The following is a 12204-nucleotide window of genomic DNA, read 5'->3' on the forward strand; positions in this document are numbered from 1 at the left end:
GGAAGTACATCTTTTGCAGAAAACGTGATCGCGTAGCTTTGCGTTTGTGGTATGAACGCAGTTTGTAGCTGCGTGTTATGTTACGTAGACGAGTTCCTTTCCCGTTCCCTGGAGGACATTGATTCTGTTTGCACGCCAGCAGTCCTGTGCTCTCACCAAGTTGTACCGGTTTGCCATGCTGTTAACAGGGCAGCCGCTGATGGGCAGCATTGGTTAGACAGGATGGGACTGACTGCAGCGTTTGTTCCAGTACTGTTCAGAACAACTCACGTTTACTTCTTTCTGCCTTTTTTGTTTTTTGTTTTTTATTATTTTAATAGCCAGGAAAAGAAACAGTAAAGAAACAGCAATTGCGCTTGAAAAACTGTTGCCAAAGCGATGTCAGGTTCTCGGACTGGTCACCCCGGGGATTGTAGGTAGGAGGAAAACGTGTGATTCTGTGAGAGATCAGCTTGAAGGTGTCCAGCATATTGCACATCTATTCCAGTTCCTGTTTATCACAATTCCATATGTTTTTTGAAAGCATAGTCCTGCAGGCTGACAGGAGAGTTCTTACATTTATTACCGTGTTCTGCTCCTACCCTGTTCAGTGCTAGCTTCAATTTTAAGGAGTTTGCAGTGTCGCTGCTAAATCACATGGAGCTTAAATTCTTGCTTCCCGTGATGCAGTTATAATTAAAAGGGTTGATTTAATTGAGCAGTAACGAAAGTTTCTTGGACTTATCTGTATTTTTCAGAGTCATATTGTGACTAACTGTACAGGACGTCCTTGGTATGTACCTGTTTGTTATGGTCTACCAGGAGGCATACACAATAACTATGGAAAATTCACAGTCTCCCTTGTCAGCCTTTTTCTAGTCCTTTAAGTTTTTTCCTGGTTTCTCACCTTAAATTCTCTTCCCACAGCATAAGTAGGGTATTTGTTTGTTGTCACTAGCATGATTCAATAACACACTCCCAATATTTGTGTCAGTTTGCTTTCTGCTGTCATTGCACACTTGTGTAACACCTTAAAAATCTGCGTATGTTTCCGTGCCTGCAGAAGTTGGCAGGAAGGCTTGAGACAGCTGTATGGGACAGTGCTTGTTTTCCAACTGTTTTATATTTGGTGTGGCTGGGGGGAAATGTCCAAATATATCCACGACTCCTTGTCCAGAGTGATCTATAGCCAGCAGGACTCCTACATGCTTTGTCTTTCTAAAATATCAACAAAAAAATGACACCTGTTGTCAATTAGATATGTTGTTATGGAAATGAGCTGTCATGTTTTACATCACCTGAGCTGCTCTGCCTTTTTTAATCTGTGTTACAGCGTAGACAAAAGTATTAGAATCGTTGAACAGTAAAGACACAGCAAAGAAACTGAACACAAGATGTCTGGTTTTGTATCCTTGTAGTTACCCCTATGGGTTCAAGCAGCAATCAGCCTCAAGAAATTGAAGAGGGTGAAGCTGGATTTGCTCTGTTGTTTCCCAAAATTGATGGGGTGAAAATTCACACCTTCCATTTTTCTAAAGACTTGAAGAACAGGGTCTTTGATGAAAGTAAATTTGCTGAAGCAGGTATGTCCTTGTTCTCCCCTTTATTTGGGCTTTTGTGAAGTGTTGTGTTGCTTTTTTAGGCACCAGCATGGAGTTGTGTGTGGAACCAAGAGCTTCTGTCCTAACTCCATTCATAGAGCACTCTCTGGCTCTGTAGGGCTGCAGCTGGTAATTATGCATCTCTGTTCCTCCTGTTCTCTGGAGTATTAAGGTTAAGTTATCCTGAGTATTGATCTCTGATTACCTCGGTTAAGTTCCAAGTGGAGCTGTTCAGAGGGAGCTGTTAGGTTTTGAGCGGCCTGTAATTGGTTAAAAATAATGATAAATCAGCCTGTGCTATTGGGAATGATTCCTGTCACTACAATTTAGAAGTGAGTGAGGAGGAGCTGCTTCTCTTCTTCGCCAAAAAAATTTTGCATTTAGATCCTAAGTCAGGTGTTGTAGCAAAGAAAGGTAGAACAGAAGATGGCATATTTCAGTAAACACGGTTTACATTACTTACGTTGTGTCCTCAGCGGGGTAGATAATTTATGAAGAGTAATATAATGAGGGTTTCTTGAGTCTTCTAGGAACCTGGGAGTTTCTGCCTTGGGATAAGCAACTGGCTGATATGTGTGATTTATTTAATTTTCAGGTAAAGCTACTTTCTGTCTTGTTTTTGAATAACCTGTACGCTCGGTTCTTATCTCTAAAAGGACGATTAAGGCTGCCAAGTCAAACTGAAGAGCTGTGCCTTCAGAGGCTGTGGTAAAACTCAGATGCTCTGCTGAAGAACTGGAAAGCTCGAGGAAGCAGATGCAGCTGTCTTTTCCTTGCTAGGTTCTTTTCAGAAATTCTCACTTACGTGGGGCATGCAGCCCAGCTCCTGAATGCCTGGGCAACTTGTGCCTTGTTTTCCCAGTTACAGCAATGGAAAGCCATTACTAGGTGTGATGTATTATTTGAGGAGAGACTAGAATGGTTGGACTTCAGGGGTCAGGATTTAAAAATAAGAGGATTGGTGTTTGTCGTTTTGTTTTTGTTTGTAGGTCTGAAGAATAACCCAGATCTCCGGGTGGTTCTTCTGTTTGGCTACAACTCCTGGAAGTCTGGAGCTACTCGATTTCTTCATCAAATAGTCAATCCTTTGAATGAGAAAAGCATCATCCTGGCAGGGGGACAAGTGGAAAGCTTTACATCACTGACCTCTGAGAAGTAGGTATCTTCTTCAAGGTAAATTCTAAAGAAGTTTTAAAATGGGAGAAACACAGCAGAAGCCATAGCCTTTTAGTTATATCATATTAGAAATGCCCGTTAACAGTAGTAAAATGATAATATTTTTTTTAAAGAGAACAAAGTTAACTGCTACACGGTGATCTAGCCAGAAAAGCTGGAAGCTTTGTATGACTGTGTTACAAATTGGATTCTGGAAACCCAGCTAGCAGAAACCCACTGCAAAGGAGATTTCCAGGTTCAGATACCCTATGTGTGTTATTGCAGCGTGTTTACTCTCTGGCTTGCAGATAAATTATCACTCATTGTGACAGAGGCCGTTCATGTGAACATTTTGTTTCTGTATCAGTTTGGGTTTGGCTCACATTACAGAGCAGTAGCTGAACATGCAAACAGGACCGTGCCCCAGGAGCACACCTAATACGCTGCCGCTGCTGAAGGACGTGGCACTCACAGGACCGAGCTAGACCTCATCCAGCTTAAACCCCTTCCCTACGCCAGGATCCCTGCAGGGCACATTTGGGGTCTGGTTGCTCCAGCTGCTCTGCTGCACAGGGCGCGCCCTTTGTACCATCTGATGTGCTGGTGCATCCTCCTTGGGGCGTCCTGTGCGAGGGAGTGCAGTGCAGACATTGCCACCGGCTCCTCTCACGCCAGCGTAGGTCTGGACTCCATAGTAATACCAGCATTTTTCTTGCATCTGATTTATGCCAGCTCCACCGTTACTCTGGATAAGGGAGCTGACTGCATATTAAATTATTGCTAATAAAGCATAGGTAGGTAACTACCAAAACCAATGTGTCCCGGCCAACCAAGGAGACTTAAAGGAACCTGAATCTGAAGGCGTTACTGACTGGTGCCCTGGTTTGATATGTAAATGCCAAGTATCTTTGCTTGTCTTAAGTTTAACTAATACTTTAGTTAGAATTGAGAGAGCTGTGACATACACAAACTGCTGAATTTGGCATGTATTTGAAAGGTAGGCTTACGCTTAATCCTTGGTAATGGATGTGAATGCTTTTCCTTGTGAAAAGTTGCTAAAAAAAAAAGTTGCTAAAATTTGAAGGCTTTGGTTTGTTTTTTAACTATGGGTGGCTTTCAGAATCACTGGGATGTTGGTCTGCTTTGAAACCTGCTTCTGCTACAGCGGAAGTTTATTCAGGTTGGAAGTGGTCTCCCTGGAACGTCCTCTAACTCGGTGCCTGTTGCCTTTCAGTCACAGTGCCCAGCCCGGTGATGCCTGCGGTGTGGTCGGGCTGGCTTTCAGCGGTCCCCAGATCCAGAGCGCCACTGTTTTGTTAGACCAGGATGTAGCTGATGAGAGGACAGCAGAAGCCGCCATGCAGCGTCTCAAAGCAGCAAACATCCCCGAGCGTAACACCATTGGCTTCATGTTTGCGTGTGTTGGCAGAGGATATCGGCATTATAAAACCAAAAGGAATATGGAAGCAGATGCATTTAGGAAGTTTTTTCCAAACGTTCCCCTCTTTGGCTTTTTTGGACATGGGGAAATAGGATGTGATCGAATAGTTACTGGGAATTTCGTATTGAGAGAATGCAATGACATAAAGGATGACCTGCTTCATGGTTACACTACCGTTATGACTCTTATTCATCTTGGTTCAGCTAAAGCAAACCAAGCGTAAATGTGGTTTTAATGCTTCAGTGAGCTGTTTGTTTCATTCCAGAAAGCTGAGAAGACTGGAGGAGTGGACATCTTGCAATCAAAGCCCCTTCCAAAATGTAAACGTTGTTTTGGTAATATTATCAAATCTTGTAGTTGGAATAGAGTTTAATATAATAGCTGTGAGAAAGCTTTGTATTTTGTACACATCAGAATTGCAGATAAATGATTTTTGATGGAATTCTGCAATTGAAGAAAGCCTCTTTCTTCCAAAATGAGAATGGTTTGCACAAATGGCAGTCCAAATACCAACACGAGGAAAGAAACAGTACTTTGGTGTGCTCTGTTTATGTATGTAAAACACTCCAGAAAAACTACTGATGCATACTGAAATACTGATGCATAAAATCCACCATTTCCTGGATTGTATTTCAAGAGAGATGCACAACCTGCCCAGAGCCCTATTTACAAAACTGAATGGTTTTATTGGATAAAATGAATGAAAATCTTAAGTGAAAAATAACAAAGTGCTCATTAAATAAAGATGAAAATACGTAAAAGTACCTCTCCTCTTATTCTTAGAGAAAAAGCTCTGATTTAAAGAGGTGTCATTCAGTTACAATCTCAGCTTGTCTCACCGTCTTGAACTTCAGTTGTCTTAAATATCCGGTTTAGAATAATCTCAGACACGTGTGTACCAGCAATTTCAGTCTTCGTGTATTTAAGTTCACACAATTGAAATGTACTGGTTGCCTTTTCTTTTAGATTCTTTTGTAGCATGATGCTCTCTATTGTAAACTTTTAAATGCAGACTGGTAAAAATTAAGACTACTTGGTATCTTTAAGTTCCTTTAAAAGGTTTTTGCTGTTTAATTTGAAATTGTGGGGCATGCAAGATCTAGCTATGTTCTGTTATATGAAGCCTTTAAACAAGACTTGTGCTTTTGCATGTTTTTCCCGTGCTTTTACATCAGTCGTTTGTTTTGATTGCTGCAGCTGGAATGCAGTATTGCAAAGTTCAAGTAAGTAAATTCAGCATAGTCTCAGTATCGCTAATAATATATTTGCTCCCTTTTCTTTCCTCCCTTTTATTTTCACTTAGTAAAAGAATGACAAGAAATAAGATTAATTTTGTACCATTTCACCACACTTCTAAATGCCAAATCAGGCAGCTGGCCCATTTTCAGTCTAGTTAAAAGACAATACGTAGCTGTATGTTGTACAAAAAAATAATATTTTGCTTTACATGTACCAACCTGGACTCCAGGTGGCAACTTTTTGCCCATGTCTAGTTAAAACTTTTCCTGAACTTGGCCTGACGAGCTAAGGTAGAGGTGTATCTGTTCTGAGAGTTAACTGTTGATTTCAGCGGGTGCTGAGCACAGACAGCACCTTCTCATGGCTGTGTTGATAATGTGGGGTTTTTTCAATTAGAAGACAGAGGATGAGCTGTGAACTCCCAGCGGCCTTTGAGGGATAGGAGATAAGTAAGTGTGGGTGTGACTTAGAAAATGTTTAGTTACTGCATTTAGAAGGAAAGGTATTTGGAAATGGTGTATGCTTGAATTTTAAGAGAAGCCTCTCAGTGGGAACTGGAGACATGTTTTTTCAGCTTAACCGGCATGTCATGTTTGGCCTTTTCTGTCTGCATAAGCTACAGGTTTAACAGGAGGCAAAGAAAATGTTTAATTTCTGTTACACAGATAGGATTCCTCTAGCTGTTAGCGTGAGTTAGGGCTAGGCAGCATCGCCACTAGCATAAGCCGATGAACTTTAACTAACTTTTTGCTGCAGTGGAAGTAGATGAAGTATGATCAACCATGTGTCCTGAACAACTGCGCAAACGTGTCCAGAAGGGTCTGAAGAAGCAGATGGTGAGCTCCAACAATGGCGCAGCAAAACAGGAAATGAGACTGTGGTTTGAAGGGGCTAATCATCAGCCGTGTCCTGTAGCCGCCCAGTCTGGTAGCTGAGGGCACTTAAGAGGTAAACATAATAGAGAAAAGATGCTGGGGGGAGCCCCAAGAGCCTGCACCAGAGTCCAGGATCATCTTTCCAGGGAGTGGGGGGGGGGTGAGCGTGGGGCACCCCAGAACCATGTACTGCATGGCTAGAACTGCCACGCTGTCTTGCCCAGAGCACGTCATGTCTTCCAAGTGACAGGGAAGTGGTATAATCGATAAAATTGCAACATCTTTGATTAAACTGTTTTGCTATCCAAATTCGTTTTGCCTCCACACTGTCATTTGCTCTTCAACCACAACAACTCCTGAGTGAACCCAAAATGTATTTGCTTAAAAGGTGCACGTACCAAAAGGCACAGCTTGTTCTTAATTGATAGAAAGTTTTGCAGTGCGATAATTTATACCTCTGTCACTCAAAAAATAACCATGAGGCTTTAAATTGGACAAAGTTAGTTAAATGACTATTCAGCAGTTGAGGCAAATGCAAATAGCATGACTGCTCTAAACATGATTCTCTGCAGTTACAGTGGTGATGGCAATATGTTTGCAGCAAGAGAATATAATCCCTGAGTGACCACAATTGGATTTTGTTTTTGTTAAGAAAAAAAGTAAACTTTCAAAGTCACAAGACCTGCAGGGAGGAGTGATGGTTTTGCTGACAAAAGGTAAAAGACATTCTCTTTGCCCATGTTTTGAATATGAATAATGTTTCGTTGCATATTCTTAATGCAGTACTCAATTAAATGAACTGTAGGTTTCAAAAGTACAAAACATAATAGGCAAGCAGTGTGATGTACAACCAAAACAGCAATTACTGAGCATAAAATTATTACTGTAATTTTTATTTCAAAATTGCTAATCCAGAAATCCTTTCATTATAAAGTGTTTCTACAATATGCAGTTGCAAGAAAGCGAGAATAATTTGATAAAGAGGAGCCAAACTATGCGAAATTGTCACAACTGTACTGCCAGAAAGCAATTTCAGTTAAAAACTGCAGAAAACTGCAAAGATCGTGAACTGGGGTTTTGTTACTTTGTGCAGATTTGGTTTGGCCCTAGTTAATATTGGAATAAGCCTTATTTTAACAGATGAATGAGTCAGACTGAATCATGCCCCCTTGGCACGGAACAGTAAACCAAAATATGTAAATGATGCAGCCAAGCTTTGACTTTAAGTGTGCAGCAGAGAAGGCTGATAAGAATGTTAAACCTCAGACTGAATTTTGAAAAAGCAAGTGGTTACATATTCTTAATTAATTAATTCTTAATTTAATTCAAAGCCTGCCTCAAAACTCACTCAGTGTCATTACACCCTCTTAGTTTATTTTTGTCTTTCTAAAAATGGAGAACTTCTCTCTACTAGAAGTAACTGTAGTGGTGTTCATTAGCTTTTGTATTAAGACACCAACTTTGGTGTTGATCTAGGTTTTCTGAACCCGTAGCGTCTTGCCAATTGAGAGAACAAGTTAAAAAACACTGGCCGTTCAGATGCCTACTTGTATTTTACTCACTGGAGTGATACAGGAAAATAACATTTGAGGTCTGCAAGTTTGCATAGTTAGAAGTTACAAAGATAGTAAACATGTAAATTTAAATGGTCTTTCATAGGCTTTTTTATATTATAATCTCTAAGTACTCTGCAAACATTAAGAAAACAATTATTTCCCCCACTGTCTCATTTTTTTTTCATTATTGTGGGGAAGATTTTTTTTTTTAACTGTATGAGTCTGTGGTGGCTCTCTCAAATACATTCCATCTTGATACAGCAGTTGTATTTTGTGCACACAAAAGCAGGTAAGATAAACATTGGACTCTAATTATCAAATTTCTTGAAATTTTTCCTGTTCCTGAGCCCATTTGTCAGCCAGACACAGGTTGCAGAAGAGGCTGTTCCGGAGGGGCTCCATATTAGCCTCGAGAGTGTTCTGTCTAGGAACGTGTCTCCTGAACTACAGGCTCAAAGGTGTGCAGCAAGGTAAACTGAGGTCACTTGTGGTGGTGCTGTGCTTTGGTCCTGTACCACAGTTTTTGGTCAAACAAATACGAGTTCAAACATCGTAAGACCCTTGTACTGATTATTTTATCCTACCAGCACTTCATAGCAATGTTGGGTATTTTCCTAAACAGAATGTATAGCTACAGTGAAAAACTGGATGCATTGGGTTTTTTATCCCCCAAAGGGAAGGCATAAGATAGGTTTGGATTACTTAGAAATGATATTACTTGGATACCTCTGTTAGAATTATTAGCAGAGAAATAGCTAATTGCATTTTTTTTCCAAGTGCTTTGATAATTTAGGAGGAAAAACTTTATTCCAAAATCAATGGGATTTGTGCTTCTAAATGCTTTTAAAAACCAACTTATAAATTGCCATCATTACATTTCACAGCTAGATCCTCACTGAGATTAGCAGGTAACACAAAATTCTCAAAATAAATGTTTCGCAGTGATTCACATCACTGAATCAGTGGTAGTCATGTCACCTTTTCAAGATAAATTTTCACAGATAGAAGAGTTAGAAGCAGCTTTTTTAAAATAAGCTCATCTTAGCTGAGTTGTCAGTATGGCAACAGCAAGAGCAATCACTAATCCCCTCAAAACAGGAACTCTCTTAGAATCTCCAGAACTGGTGAAAATGACTGAATAATTTGAAACAGCAGCAAATTCTGTGATGGAGAATGTACAATATAGATTCAAATTACAAAGCCCTGTTAAAAAATGCCACCAGTGAACGCTCAGCTACGTTTTACAGCCCATCATTTGCCTGGACAAAAGTTGTAGTCCAAATATCATTACTTACATTAAGAGGATAATTTGAAAACAGCCTCTTTTAATGTACACTGAAACAGAAAGTTCAAATGTAACACAAACTGACATAGAGGTGCATTTAGAAGTGTTAGAAATTGGTTGTAGTTTTAATTTGGGGCATGAAAACAGCGGTATCTTCTTTTTATTTCAGGTTCTACACCTGCAGGTTCTGTTTACGTGCCTTTAGCTAGCTATAGAAATAATTCCTGGTGAAAGGTTTTATGGAGTATCAGTCCCAAACGTGGGACCGAGTGGCAACCTGCCTATCGGTATTTCACAAAACTTGTATTTGGTATTTTGCTATCAAGAAATTGATCTCCAACATTACATACAGATTATGTTGAACACGTTACAATCACAAGAAAAGCAAGAACAGATAAGCACAAGCAGATAATGTTACATACAATAATGAAAAAGGTTGTGGGGTTTTTTTAAACGTTAGGCATGCACATGTTTGGGGTTTTTTCATTTGCTCATTTTCCCGCAAAGTGCAGGAAATACTGCAGTACTTTCTTGAAAGAAGCACTTTTTCCACTAATTTTAACCACAAAAAGCAAACAATTTATCTGTGGATTATTTTGATTATTCCATATAATCCCAGATCTAGGAATATTCCATCTCTTCATTTAAGTATATAGATGTCAACAAAAGGCATTATAACTGAGAGGGGTACACTGAACATATGCATTCTGGTAATCTAAATAACATTTCCAGGGAATCATAACACAATTTAGTTCTATCTTTTTTCCCAAACTTACACAGACACATCTTCATTAATATCCCTAACATTGATAAGCTCATAGTACAAGTGAAAACTCTTATCCAGACAAACCCCAGTCCTTTCAGTTTTTACGGGAACTAGCTTGATGTCCTTTAAATCTGAAAAGATGCTAAATGCCAAAGGAACATGTGAGGGGTTGTTTTTTATTGTTTTGGTTTTTAATGTAGAAGAGTTTGGTGTTCCATGTTAAACGCATAACCACCTTTGGCTAAAGCTCGCTCTCTCCCTGGATAGTCCCTTCTAGGCACATATCTTGTGATTGTTTGGGTTTTTTTCTTGTGGTTTTTTTTTTTCAAGGAACATAAGTGAGGGGTTGTATTGTATTGTTTTGGTTTTTAATGTAGAAGAGTTTGGTGTTCCATGTTAAACGCATAACCACCTTTGGCTAAAGCTCGCTCTCCCTGGATAGTCCCTTCTAGGCACATATCTTGTGATTGTTTGGGTTTTTTTCTTGTGGTTTTTTTTTTTCTGAACATGTAACAGGAATTTTTAGCCTTTCAGGTAAGCTCACAGCTTTCCCTTTCTGCTTGGACTCTGCTCAGTACGGTAGCTGTTACTCAAGAACACTCACAACAGAAAGCAATGGCACAGACACCTTTTCTATTGTGATAAGTTCTCTCCCCCATTTCTTCCCTGCTTTCCATTTTCAAATAACTGAATCATACTATCAGAGCCCTTCTACCGCTCTTTCAAAATGCAGGGCCAGAAGAAAAATTTTTTTTTTTTTTTTTGCGCAGTAAATTGTGAAGGGGTCACACAACATTGAAGGTACTTTTAAAATGGGAAGTGCTACCACATGGACTTCCCATTGGTCTCACTTAATATTTAACAATATAAATCAAAAGACTATGCAGCACAGAGAAATCTTGTTTTCTTTGATCAGCCATTTCTCCTCCTTGCATTCTACTTTGCCCCAGTGTTTGTTTGGGCTACTAATGAAAAAAAATTATCTACTGAGTAACATATAAGCAACCTCTTAGGTCCATAAAGAGATTTCCTGCTACTGGCTGGCGTTTCATTCTGCAAGTGATCAAAAGGTTTTTGCAACACATTATGAAGAGACCTTTCTACAAGATTCTGGAAGGAAAACATGATCCTCAGGTATAAAAGAATTTTTGCCATAACACTATAATAAATTGTTGTGTAATCATATTAGTGGAGGTTCCTAGGAAATCAGCCTTTTCTGCTTTTCTTCCCTCCATAACATTTCAACTGGTGGAGATGTAATTTTAAAGACATGAGATCTTATGTTTCATGAAAACCCCAGTCAAGTGGAGAAGACAGATCTTATTACTCATCCCTGCATATACACATAACACTTTTTTAGACTCCAGTGACTCCAACCACAACATCTGATCCACTGGAACCGGTGTTTCCCTAGCTCTATTGCTCAGAGGGCTACTTGCTTAATTTCATAAGCAAGCATTGCTAGACAGTGTTGTACTATTTTATTAAATTATATGTAACATTGGCTACCCTATACTTTCTGTGGCATTTGACCACCTTAAAATGAATTTGTAGCCTGACCTCATTTTGACCTGAATGTCATATTCACAAAGCTTGTGAATTGAAATAATCAATTTCAGAAGCTGAAATGTTCTCAAATGCAATGGGTTTGAAGCAGTCTGAATCGCTAATAGGATTTCCTTCAAAGATAACACTGTTTCATAAATCAACTTGTTTGCATTTAAACATGGTTTTGGTTTATTCATCCTCACTTTTTGTACAAATTGTTTCCCAAATAATGCAAACAAGATTGGTAACCGTGAATAACTATTCCATGTCTGTCTACAAAGCTGAGAGGGTTCTTGGAGTTTATAGAGTATGACTTCAGTCCATTTATTTCTTACATCTTCTATTAATATTTCCTTCCTGAATTTCCATTTAAGATCACCACAAGCCTTTTCCTTCTTCAATGAAAATAGTATACCAAACTTTAAAATTATTAAGTCTGAATGTCTCATGATCAATAACATATGGAAGTTAGCTAACAGCAGTCGTCTCTGACTAATTTTCACTGAGGCTGTGCAAAGTATTTTAGGTAACAGTGATTCCAATGTAGCTGTCAGTTCTGCTACAAGTCTCCTGAACTCTCTGTTGAACAGTGGCATGTCCCTATGCGATGAAAAATGACTTTTATCTTTCCTAGCCTTTAAACCAATATTATCAGTTTCCTTCAGAGTATCTGCTAAAGGTTTGAAGTCCAGAAAATAACACGTAAGATCGGTTAGTATGGGGAGAAAGTGATCTTTTTGCACTTTATGTAACTTAATC

The 12204-nt window shown here is 39.3% G+C and overlaps 1 protein-coding gene across 1 annotated transcript; it reads left to right on the forward strand.

The window, feature by feature from the left end:
* Positions 1–324: 324 nt before the first annotated feature.
* Positions 325–4664, forward strand: FBXO22 (F-box protein 22; the record flags this gene model as incomplete). The annotated part of the gene is made up of 4 exons (XM_009707574.1): positions 325–416; positions 1398–1562; positions 2570–2735; positions 3970–4664. Coding segments are annotated over 4 exons (853 nt in total), but the record flags the coding sequence as incomplete, so codon positions are not given.
* Between the last annotated feature and the right edge of the window lie 7540 nt (positions 4665–12204).

The sequence above is a fragment of the Cariama cristata genome, unplaced genomic scaffold (assembly GCF_000690535.1).
Source record: "Cariama cristata isolate BGI_N322 unplaced genomic scaffold, ASM69053v1 scaffold18509, whole genome shotgun sequence".
Classification (NCBI taxonomy): Eukaryota; Metazoa; Chordata; class Aves; order Cariamiformes; family Cariamidae; genus Cariama; species Cariama cristata.